At 39.5% G+C, this 12,500-nt stretch overlaps 1 protein-coding gene across 10 annotated transcripts in view; it reads right to left on the reverse strand.

The window, feature by feature from the left end:
* Nucleotides 1–12,500, reverse strand: part of LOC118760840 (golgin subfamily B member 1-like) — a 276,733-nt gene that overhangs the window by 28,239 nt on the left and 235,994 nt on the right. For 6 of the 10 annotated variants that reach the window (XM_036506355.1, XM_036506349.1, XM_036506348.1 and 3 more), the window contains 3 exons: nt 12,252–12,500; nt 9,890–10,119; nt 8,035–8,120 (listed from right to left, as the gene is read on the reverse strand). The exon at nt 12,252–12,500 is cut by the window's right edge and continues 157 nt beyond it. In XM_036506355.1, coding sequence (XP_036362248.1) covers nt 8,035–8,120; nt 9,890–10,119; nt 12,252–12,500 — 565 coding nt within the window. Of the gene's footprint in view, nt 1–8,033; nt 8,121–9,889; nt 10,120–12,251 lie in introns of all 10 variants that reach the window. The other 4 variants (XM_036506351.1, XM_036506356.1, XM_036506350.1 and 1 more) reach the window with 2 other exon arrangements.

Consider the following 12,500-nt stretch of genomic DNA (forward strand, 5'->3'; position numbering starts at 1 on the left):
TCTTTAAGTTGCAATGGGTGAACAACAATAATAATGACGATGAGCTTTCTGGTTGACATAGTTTATTGTTCGCTGCATTTCTTGTAGTAAGAATAAGGGAGTGTCTGTAACTTGGTGAAGAACAAATATAGTAAAGTATTTCACTCAAAGGCCACTGGTTTTTCAGTTTTCTTACCAGGATTTACCTCCTTCATAAATATGTATCAGCAAACCTCACAAAGCCATATATATATATATATATATATATTACTCTCTCTCTCTCACACACACACACACACACCAGTTGGAGGAGGTTGGGTATGGCTATGTGATTAAGAAATCCGCTTCAAAACCATATGGATCTGGGTTTAGTCACACTGCACGGCACATTGGGCACGAGTTTTCTATTATAGGCCCATGCCAAACATTGCCATATGAGTGGATCTGGTTGACCGAAACTAAAACAAGCCCATTGTGCAGCTATCACCCTCATCCTAATGTATGCAGGTGTTTGTGCCATCATGTGTGTTTGTCTGTGTCCCTCTGTTTTCACATTGTACACTAATCGTAAACAAGTGTAACTGACATACAAGCAGTGTTGTTCAATGGCACATAAAAAGCACCATCCAAACATGGCTGATGGCAGCACTGCCTTGACTGGCTTCCGTGCCGGTGCATGTAAAAAACACGAACTGATCATGGTCGTTGACAGCCTCCTCCAGCCTCTGTGCCAGTGGCACATAAAAAGCATCCACTACACTCTCAGAGTGGTTGGCATTAGGAAGGGCATTCAGCTGTAGAAACACTGCCAGATCAGACTGGAGCCTGGTGCAGCCTCCTGGATTCCCAGACTCCAGTCGAACCGTCCAAACAATGCCAGCATGGAAAAAGGATCTTAAACAATGATGATGATTAAATTTAATTTACTTTGATTCTACCATGAATTTCCATCATTTTTATATCTCTGTACGAAACGATCGTCTGCATAAATTAAAATTCTCTTATATATTTTAGCAGCTCTTCTCCATTTTTAACTAAATTGTTAAGTTTTATGGGGTTTCTTTCTATAAATTCACAACACATAATATATATACACACATATAGTTTTCACTTCTACCATTTTTGAAATCAGAATGTGTTTTCAATAGTTCTTCTTATAAGTTGAAGAGGTGGGTTGAGACTAACTCTAGTAAGAGACACTAACGAGAATTAAGATGATCCACATCAAAATTTGAAATCAGGTGATATGGCTCTATCTGTGACCACAGGGAGCTTTGCTCCCTTGTCAGCTTACTAAGATAGTACTTTTGAGGCTAATGAGTCATTTTGACTCTTATTTCTAGCAATGCTGGTACCCCTTTGTACCCTCTGTTACTTTACTGACATCTATAAATTTGCCTTTAGGTTGATAAATTGCTAATAAGCCACCCACGTACTTTATATATGTGTGTGTGTGAGTGTGTGTGCTGTTCACATTGGAAGAACTAGGGAAACTATCGCCAGGTTCAGAAGTAGGTGAGTGTTGGTGACAGAAAGGGCATCCAGCTGGCGAACATCTGCTTCAATAGAGCATGGAAAAGTGAACTTGATGATGATGATGATGATATATTTTACATCTGCTTTTCCTTGCTATGATGAGATCAATCCAAGTACTTATTAGGTCTGGTACTTACTCCATTGGTCTGTTTTGCTGACATAAATGAACCAACAAGTTGTCAAGCAGTGGGGAAGAAAACAAACACCAACACACACACAGGTATGGTTCAAAATGGTACAAAAAAAAAAAAAGACAGAGACAGGTGAGGAAATAAACAAAATTAGTTTGACATTCAGGACAAACAGAAGAGTCTTTATACACACACATGCACAATGGACTTCACAGTTTGTTTGCCAGAGTCACTCACAAGGCATCAGAAGGCCCAGGGCTTTAGTAGAAGACACTTTCCAAAGGTGCCGCACAGGAGAACTGAACCCAAAAGCACATGGCCTGAAATTTGGTGGGTGGGGGCCAGCTGATTAGATCGACCCCAGTACGCAACTGATACTTAATTTATCAACCCCGAAAGGATGAAAGGCAAAGTCAACCTCAATAATAATAATAATAATAATAATAATAATGGTTTCAAATTTGGCACAAAACAGCATTCAAGGGGAGGGAGACGTCAATTACATTTACCCTATTATTTGACTGGCACCTATTTCACTGACCCCAAAAAGGATGAGAGGCAAAGCCAACCTCAGCAGAATTTGAACTCATGACGTAAAGACAGATGAAATACTAAGCATTTCGTTCAGCATGCTAACAACTCTGCCAGTCCACCACCTAATAATAATAATAATAATAATCCTTTCTACAAAAGGCACAAGGGCTGAAATTTAAAAGGAGGGGCCTAGTCAATTATATTGACCCTAGTGTTTCACTGCTACTTAATTTATTGATTCTAAATGGATGACCCCCTGGTGGAATTTGAACTCAAAACGTCAGGGCAGTCGAAATTTTACTAAGCATTTTGCCCAGCACACTAACAATTCTGCCAGCTCTTGACAAGTATTAATTAATATTGGTAATACTTTTTTAAAAATTAAAAATAAGCAGATAATAGCCTGAGAAGAAGAAGAAGAAGAAGAAGAAGAGAAGAAGAAGAAGAAGAAGAAGAAGAAGAAGAAGAAGAAGAAGAAGAAGAAGAAGAAGAAGAAGAAGAATTACTCAGAGCACCCCCCTTCCTATACCACCCACCCACCAACTCAGAGCTCTACTCCTTTACACACATCACCATATTGGTGGATAATGCATCATTGTCACCACCACTAAGCTCACACTGACTGGACTAACCACAGGGTAATACATCTCAAGTTGACTCGGAAGGAGTGGTGGTGGTGGTGGTGGAAGGAGGGGAAGGATAGCATTACAATCAATATACAAGAATCAAAAACAGAGAGGAAAGGCAGTGGATGATGAAAGAGAGGGTGGTGGTAGTCATCATAAAATAACAGCTGATGATGACTAACAGGCCAGATGGCCAGTACTTTGCTCCTTCTCACACCACCACCATCACCACCATTGCTACTACTACTACTACTACGATGATAGATGTGGGGAGCCGATTTGGGTGTGTAGAACGAAAAATAAAACACACAATCACACACACATATACATATATATATATAGATAGATAGATAGATAGATATAGAGCCTGGTACAGCCTTCTGGCTCACCAATCCTCAGTCAAACCCATCCAACCCATGCCAGCATGAAAAGTGGACATTAAACAACAATGATGATGATATAGGAGTGGCTGTGTGGTAAGTAGCTTGCTAATCAACCACATGGTTCCGGGTTCAGTCCCACTGCTTGGCACCTTGGGCAAGTGTCTTCTACTATAGCCTCGGGCTGACCAGAGGCTTGTGAGTGGATTTGGTAGACGGAAACTGAAAGAAGCCCATCGTATATATGTATATATATATGTGTGTGTGAGTTTGTCCCTCCAACATTGCTTGACAACTGATGGTGGTGTGTTTACGTCCCTGTAACTTAGCGGTTCGGCAAAAGAGACTGATAGAATAAGTACTAGGCTTACAAAGAATAAGTCCTGGGGTCGATTTGCTCGACTAAAGGTGGTGCTCCAGCATGGCCGCAGTCAAATGACTGAAACAAGTAAAAGAGAGTAAAGAGTATATAACTCTTAACTCAATTCTGTCGGTCACAAATGACCATGGGTGCACCTAAGAGGTTCCCCAGATCTTTTCGGTTTGAATGGCAGTTTTTAACATAATTTCTAGGTAACTAAAAAATTTTAAACTTCGTATACTAGTAGTATGTGTTTATAAAACATCTTTTTCTCTTGGCTTTATTGAGAAAATTCTATGGTTTGTAAGATATTTGTTGTTGCTTTTTTTCTTCAATTTCTGCAATTTCAACCAATCAATGACGTCTATTGAGTTAAAAAGTATTCTGTGCCGTATGAATATGTCCCTCATTTAAGAAACAGATTGGTTTTATTTACATTTGTGAAGAAAAAAAGATACCTTCCCCTCCACCCCTAACCTAAGTAACCCTAAAACAGATTGAAATGCAATAGATCAATACTAGGGTCATAATTATGGGTGACAATTTCATATGACACCGCTAGAAAAAACAGCTGTTCAAACCGAAAAGATCAGGTTCCCCTCCAGGGTACAAGTCTGGGTGGAAAGTCGCCTCACCAGCAAACACACAACCTGGGGCTATTTTTATGAAGACCAGCATCGCCCATGCATACCAGTCTCCCCTGTACATGCCACTGATGTTATCCAAGGGAAAGGTAAAGGCCGATATAGCTTGGCACCAGTGATGTCGCAACTCATTTCTACAGCTGAGTGAACTGGCGCAACATGAAATAAAGTGTCTTGCTTAAGAACACAACACGCAGCCTGGTTTGAGAATCAAACTCACAACCTCATGATCATAAGCTTGACGCTCTAACCACTGAGCCATGCGCCTATTTGTCTATATGGATTTGGTTTGTGCTGACTATCTTCTACCTCCGATGGCACGGGATCAGGATGCAAGAGGAAGGTAAATAGCATTTATTGGATTGTTGTGCTGAGGATCGGAATGAGCTCTTTATAATTCTAACCCAGAAACGAGTCCACAACTGACCGAAGACTGTTTGATTTCATTATTTTTCCTTCTTTTTGCATATGTGAGTTACAAGTAAATGTTATATGTGGAGCTATATTTGTAGTAAATAGGAATAAGCGGGTTTTGACTGCTATTTCTAAATTTTCGGTATGTGGCTAAGCAACTTGTTGCTTAACCCTATTTATTTATATATATATATATTCTTTTATTTGTGTCAGTCATTTGACTGCAGCCATGCTGGAGCACCGCCTTTAGTTGAACAAATCGACCCCTTGACTTATTCTTTGTAAGCCTAGTACTTATTCTATCAGTCTCTTTAGCCAAACTGCTAAGTTATAGGCACACCAGCATTGGTTGTCAAGCAATGGGGCGGGACAAACACAGACAAACAAACATATATATATATATATATAACGGGCTTCCTTCAGTTTCCATCTACCAAATCCACTCACAAGACTTTGGTCAGCCCGAGGCTACAGTAGAAGACATCTGCCCAAGGTGCCACACACTGGGACTGAACCCAGAACCATGTGGTTGGTAAGCAAGCTACTAACTACACAGCCACTCCTGGCCATATATATATATATATATATATATATATATAGACACACATACATGGGGGAAAGTACTCGGATTTAGTTGGTTTGGCTGCCAGCATCAATTCCTGTTTGAATTGATTTCATATTCAGTGTATTGATACACTTTTATAGGCTAATGAATGACATTAAAATCATTTTTGCTGCAAATTAATAAATAGTTATTAGCAATTAAAGTTTGAAAATTTTGGGAATTTTAGCCATTCATAAGCCTGTTTCCATAGTGAGAACTCTTTTGTCAGCAAGAAAGCATGTGTTGACAAATATATTCTACAAGATGCCAGGTGTGTTAAAGCTGTGTTCTGTTGCTTGTACCCTGGTCATGAAATATGCTTAAAATAATAGCTAAATAGGCCTTAAGTGACACCCTACTGCCATCATTTCAAAAATTGCATAATTCTATGAATTCCCATATGTAGATTACAAATTCACAAAAATTTTATGAAAATTCCAAATTTTAAAAAAGTTATGAAGAGTTATATGTGGTACATTAAGCAGAATTTGATTTGTTAACAGTTTCATATAAAAACACATGCTATTTTCAGAATGTCAACAACACATATTATTTTCAGAATGTTGACAACACATGCAGTCACACACAGACAACTTCCAAATCCTGTTTCCTGACTGGGTGAAAATGATCAAACTTTAAACCTCTAGCTTTTTAAAAACAATTTTCAGGAAAAAGTGAAATAATTCCAGCAATTCAGCTTGGAAAAGTATATTAATGTACCAAATTTTAAAACTTTTAATACACTTTAATTTTTGAAATGCTGCCCGTCAAACCAACTAGACCCAAGTACTCAATAAATATACTCATTACATACACACACACACACAAAGTGGGCCTCTTTTAGTTTCTGCCTACCAAATCCTCTCACAAAACTTTGGTCCTTGGTTGGCCCAGGGCTATAGTGAGAGACACTTGCCAAAGTTGCCAATCTGTGTGACTGAACCTAAAAACATGGATGGGGAGCAAAACACCTTAACCATACAGTCACGTCAGTGCCCATGGATATATAAATACACACACACACACACACGTGTGTATATGTATGTATGTATGTTTGTGTGAGTGTGTGTGTGCATGTGTATATATATTTTTTTTTTTTTCGTCTATTTAGGCAATTTAATGACTTCAAAACAAAGATGACAATTTTTCAGAATCTAAAATGTCAAAAGTTATTAGAAGTAATAATGTCTCAAATTAGTCCTTTTTAAGCCAAAATATTCTCACATCAAAATCTTAGAATAATTTTTAAAATGTCAGAATCTAGGCAGAGATGAAAAGATAAACTTTTTCTTTAATCAAACCCGTAACACTTTTTCCCAAGAAATAATAATAATAATGATGATTTCAAATTTTTGCCACAAGGGCAGCTTGGGGGAGGAAATTAAGTTGATTATATCGACCCCAGTGTATAACTGGTACTTATTTAATCAATACCGAAAGGATGAAAGGCAAATTCGACCTCGGTGCAATTTGAAATCAAAACATAGTAGCAGATGAAATACTGCTAAGCATTTCGCCCGGCATGCTAACCACCATAATAATAATAATAATAATAATAATAATGCCCTGATGCAGTACCAGGCAGTGGCTCTTGTGGCTTCTCAGCTTAACTGATTGGAAGTGTTATCATGTACATTGTTTTGTCTTGGTATAAAAGATGGGCTACAGCAAATATTCTGCTCAATACCACAGATTTGCTTGTCAGTTGTTTGACCTTAACCAGTTGAGCATGTCCCTTAGTGGCTGACGATATGTGCATCTCTGATCATGAACAGAAGTAGTGGGGGAGCATCATAGCCATGTGTTGAGAGGAATTCATTGGGATTTCGATAATTCACCTCTGGAAACATGGGTGTTTCGTTCAACATCCTTAAACAACCCTTATTCAGGGACCTTTTGAGCTAAATGGGTTACTCGACCAGAAGAAATTCTAACTGGGCCCCACCTGCAAGGTCATGTGCTGTTCATCTTGATATGAGATCACCATGTCGCGCACATATGGTTGTGATGCATGTGCCTAGTGTACCCTTATCAGACGGACAGTCATGATGAGTATACTGGGTTTCGTATATTTTACCCTAGTGTCACTTTGATGGCATGCACTGCTCTCTCACTCAATAATAATAATAATAATAATCTTTTTTTCTTGGCCACGAGGGCTGAACACAAAACAAAAAGGTAATACAAAAACAAAAGAACAAGTGGGGTTTAACATAAACAAACATGTAAATAATAAAACTAACAATAAACAAAATTTAAACAATAAAAAAACCACAAAAGACGGAGTCCGGCCCAAAAGCAACTAAGGAACTCTACACATCCTGGTCACCCCAACCACCAAGGGCACCCCAGGCAGGCACCCATCTCTCCTCCTTCTCATCCCATCCAATCTACAAATGTATGTTCAGAGATCAGGTCCAATCACAGGGAGCCATCCTTATCACATTCACCCACCTATCAACAAAAATACCGAGGAGCAGCACTTCCCTCATGGCCAACCACTTTCCTCTTCAAGTGGAACTCGAAAAAGTTGATGAGGGCTTGGCCAAAGAGTAAAGTGTCTCACTTCAATCCTTTCAACCTCACCAACCATACCACCTCCTTTGCCATAGCCACCAAACAGAGAAAAACTGCCTGTCCTTCCCTAAAAGAAGATAATGGGGAAATCCTCATAAAAGACCCGGTTAATATCCAGATCTGTCCTCCATACGTCAAAAGCTGTTTGACAAAGGACCGGCAACGTCTGGTGTTTCTTTTTGTTTTTATTACTGGATGGAGGGAAGAATTCTTATCATTAGCTGAAGAGAGAAAGAGAAATACTTACTTGGATACCAACATTGGTTGTCGAGATGCAGGGTTCTTCTTTGGCATCAGGGCTTTCCATTTCCTTCTTCAGACATTCGACTTCCAACTGGAATATCAAAATACACAAATACATGTTTTAATCATTAACACAAGGTCAGAAATTTGGATTCGGTTATTTATATTGATGCCAAAAGAAGGAAAGACAAAGCTAACAGCAGCAGGATTTGATCTCAGAGAATGAAGAGACACATCAAATTCCACAGAATATTTTGTTCTATGATCATCATCATCATTTAACGTCCATTGTCCAAGCTGGCATGGGTTGGATGGTTTGACCAGGGCTGGCAAGCTGGAAGGCTGCACCAGACTCCAATCTGATTTGGCATGGTTTCTATGGCTGGACGCCCTTCCTAACGCCATCCAATCATAGAGTGTCACAAGTGCTTTTACATGCCACTGGCACAGGTGCCATTTGGATGACATTGGGGTGTATTTATGTGCCACCAGCACGGGTGCCAATTTGCATAACACCGGTATCTGCCAACACCAGTCTAAACAAAAAAGGATCAAAGGTCCTTCCCAAGTCACAGGCTAATAAAGCTGGTTTCCCAGATTCTGTGGTGTGTATATCACCCAACCCCTGGATAGGATACAAATCCATCCTAGGATTACTCACTTTTGCTAGCAGAGTGGACTGGAACAAGTGTTTTGTTTGAGAACACAACACATCACCAGATCCAGGAATTGAAACCAGTCTTATAATCAGGAGTCCAGTACCCCTAACCCCTTAGCCATACACCTCCATCCTATGCTCGGAGAACTCTATTAATTTAGACACACCTGTTCATAATCCCCAACACAAACATCACCAAAATCCAGAAATTTTGTATCTTTTACTCGTTTCAGTCATTGGACTGCAGCCAACTGGGGAACCACCTTCAAGGAATTTTAATCAAATAAATCAACCCCAGTACTTTGGGGCGTTTTTTAAGCCCGGTACTTAGCGATTCTTTTGCTGAGCTGCTAAGTTACATGGGTATAAAGATACCAAAACTGGTTGTCAAGAGGTGGTAGGGGACAAACACACATATGCACACACCCAGGCACACACACACAACAACGGGCTTCTTTCAGTTTCCTTCTACCAAATCCACTCACAAGGCTTTGGTCGGCTTGAGGCTATAGCAGAAGACACTTGCCCAAGGTGCCATGCAATGGGACTGAACTTGGAAGCATGTGGCTGGGAAGCAAGCTTCCTACCGCACAGTCATGCTTGCACCTATGTACAATTCCCAGACTAGACCATGTCCTAAGGATCAACCCACACTCACCTAATATCCAGGAGTAGCTCTGCGGTAAGTAGCTTGCTTACCAACCACATGGTTCTGGGTTCAGTCCCACTGCGTGGCACCTTGGGCAAGTGTCTTCTACTATAGCCTCGGGCCAACCAAAGCCTTGTGAGTGGATTTGGTAGACGGAAACTGAAAGAAGCCTGTCGTATATGTATATATATATATATATATATATATATTATATATATATGTGTGTGTGTGTGTTTGTGTGTCTGTGTTTGTCCTCCCAACATCGCTTGACAACCGATGCTGTTGTGTTTACGTCCCCATAACTTAGTGGTTCGGCAAAAGAGACTGATAGAATAAGTACTAGGCTTACAAAGAATAAGTCCCGGGGTCGATTTGCTCGACTAAAGGCGGTGCTCTAGCATGGCCACAGTCAAAATGACTGAAACAAGTAAGTAAAAAGAGTAAATATACAAGCCTTCAAATGTAGGCCTCAAGAGGTCATCAGTGATATAACAAGTGTCCAGACATTCCCATCAACAAGCCTCAGACCAAAGTCTCAAGTATCACTTCTTACCTGATGTCTTATCTCCAACTCTTCAATTTTGACCTGAAATTGTCTCTCCAACTCTTCAATGTTCATTTGATGCTTCTTGTTTAGATTGTCCATCATCTTTGAGTGTTTGCTGCTAAGTTGCTCTCGGACTTGTTCCAGTTCTGCTTGGTGAGCTTCATCCAGTTCTGACTTTATCGCATCGGAATGTATGACCATTGCAGACAGCTGGTCATCATGGTTTTCAGTCAGGTCTGAAATATACATCACATACGAAATAAGGATCATAAGATTACTAGTACATGCGTACACACACATACACACACACACATGGGTTCCTTGATATGTTGCGCAAACTTTGTAGACAAAAAGGCATATCCACACAGTGTAATTTTTGTTTCCAGTTCTCCATTAACCCTTTTGTTAACACATTCTAGTTGAGATGCTCTGTGTTTCTTTCAATTGATTTTAAATATAACAAAGAATTTAATAAAATAACTTAGTTATCATTAAGCTAGTGTTAGGAACATAAATTGTGACTAAGGTTTGATGGAAGATTTTAATTTAAAACTTATGAAAACAAGACATTTGTACTACAGAGCCAGAGGCGGTTTCAGCTGGGTTAGTATTGAAAGGGTTAAATTAATCATTTGTTAACCTTTTTTGTTACCATATTTCAGTTGAGATGTTCTGTGTTTCTTACAATTGATTTTAAATATAATAACGAATTTAGTAAAATAACTTAATTATCATTAAGCTAGTGTTAGGAACATAAATTGTGATTAAGGTTTGGTGGATGATTTTAATTCAAAACTTATAAAAACAAGACATTTGTACTACAGTACCAGCAGTGGTTTCAACCAGGTTGGTATCAAAAGGGTTAAATATGTTCGGATTATTTGTGATTTGATGTGCTCAGAGATTCCTATTCCATGTGGAGACTTGTTTCCAAGTAGGAATTGGTAACAAGAAAGACAGCTTTTCTGCAACAAACTCCATCTGACCCATTCAAACATGGGAAAGTAGACAATATGATGAAGACAGTTTCTAATCATCATCATTTTTAATATTCATTTGTCCATCCTTGTATAGGTCAGATCGAATTTGTTGATGGAGGATTTTCTATAGCTGGGTGTCCTTCCTGTTGCCAACCCTCACCTATTTTCAGGCAAGGTGGTGACATCCACCACTACCACCCCATAATGTGAGGCATGGATTTCACAGAAGACCCAAAACGAACAGCACCACTTGTATGACAGTGATGCTCATTTACAAGAATCACATGACGTTAAGACAAGCTGGCATCGGCTGGTCAGTTTGAAGGAACTGGCAAGCCAGAAGACTGCACCAAGCTCTAATGTCTACTTTGGCATGGTTTCCATGGCTGGATGCCTTTCCTAATGTCGACCACTTCAATGAGTGTACTGGGTGCCTTTTACACGGCACCAGCGCTAGTGAGAGGGCTGACTTTATAACAAGGGATGAAAAATTCACCCTTCAGTATTTAAACTGGCCATATCCGACCAGAATATTCTACTTGCTTTATGTTCAAACTGACCGGCTCTGGCCTCTCATACCTACCCTACAATGTCATCCTAAAAATAAGCAATCACATTGTAGAAATCTCAAATCTTTGAGATAATGCAGGTTAACCCCATAACACTGGTTGACGTAAATTTACGTGTGCTGTGTACTCACTTTGAATCAGATGATGCAAATAAACACAGCCCTATCTGCTGTGGCTTTACACCTGTTTGCCAACTGGTTGCTATAAATATCCACTATTACTCACAGAATCCATAACAGAGGCCACCATGCAAATTTCAAAGAATCTGATAGGTTTGTTAGACTCTTCATGTAAATATTTCCAACTCAGTTCGAGACTTCATCACCATAATAGTATAAAAGCAGCAGTTTTGGTGGTTACCCCACCATTTCCACTATGAATTCCTATCAAATTCATACACATTTAGCAAATTCTTCTGGTCCTTCATGGAATTTACAGTCGCATCCAGCCATGCCAGTTTCATTGAATTTGCAGTCCTCGCAGCAATGACATTTTACATAAATAAACAGTGGATGCTTTAAAGGAGTTGATGTAAATATTTGCTGAACCATTATCAAGTACTAGTTGCTGAGATCGGCTGAGATGATTACCATCAGTGCAACCTAGTTGTCTGATAAAAAAAACCATTGTCATGGGGTTAATTCAAAACAATGTGAATAAATAAGCATTGCTTTTGATAATCTGAATGCAAAAGGGCTTGTGTATAATAGAGGGACAGGAACTGCTATCTGGCTGTAGTGGAGATATATGGTTACCTCATTTGCAAAAGAAAGAGGGTGGCAGTGAATTCACTGCCCAACAATAATTCTGTCTACTTACGTTTTTGTTGTTCACCCAACTTCAGTTCATATTTCTCTCGAAGTTTCTCCAGTTCCTGGTTGTAGTTCTCTTGAAGGGACTTCCTCTCTGCTTCAATTACTTTGTCTTTCTCTTCAAGCTGCTGACGTAGAGACCTCAGCTGCTCGTCCTGGTGTTTCTGCTGCTGTTGCTGCTGCTGTTGCTGCTGCTGTTGCTGCTGCTGTTGTTGTTGTTGTTGTTGTTGTTTGTTGCCAACATTGCTGTTGTCTG

This window comes from Octopus sinensis, linkage group LG10, assembly GCF_006345805.1.
Source record: "Octopus sinensis linkage group LG10, ASM634580v1, whole genome shotgun sequence".
NCBI classification, from domain to species: Eukaryota; Metazoa; Mollusca; class Cephalopoda; order Octopoda; family Octopodidae; genus Octopus; species Octopus sinensis.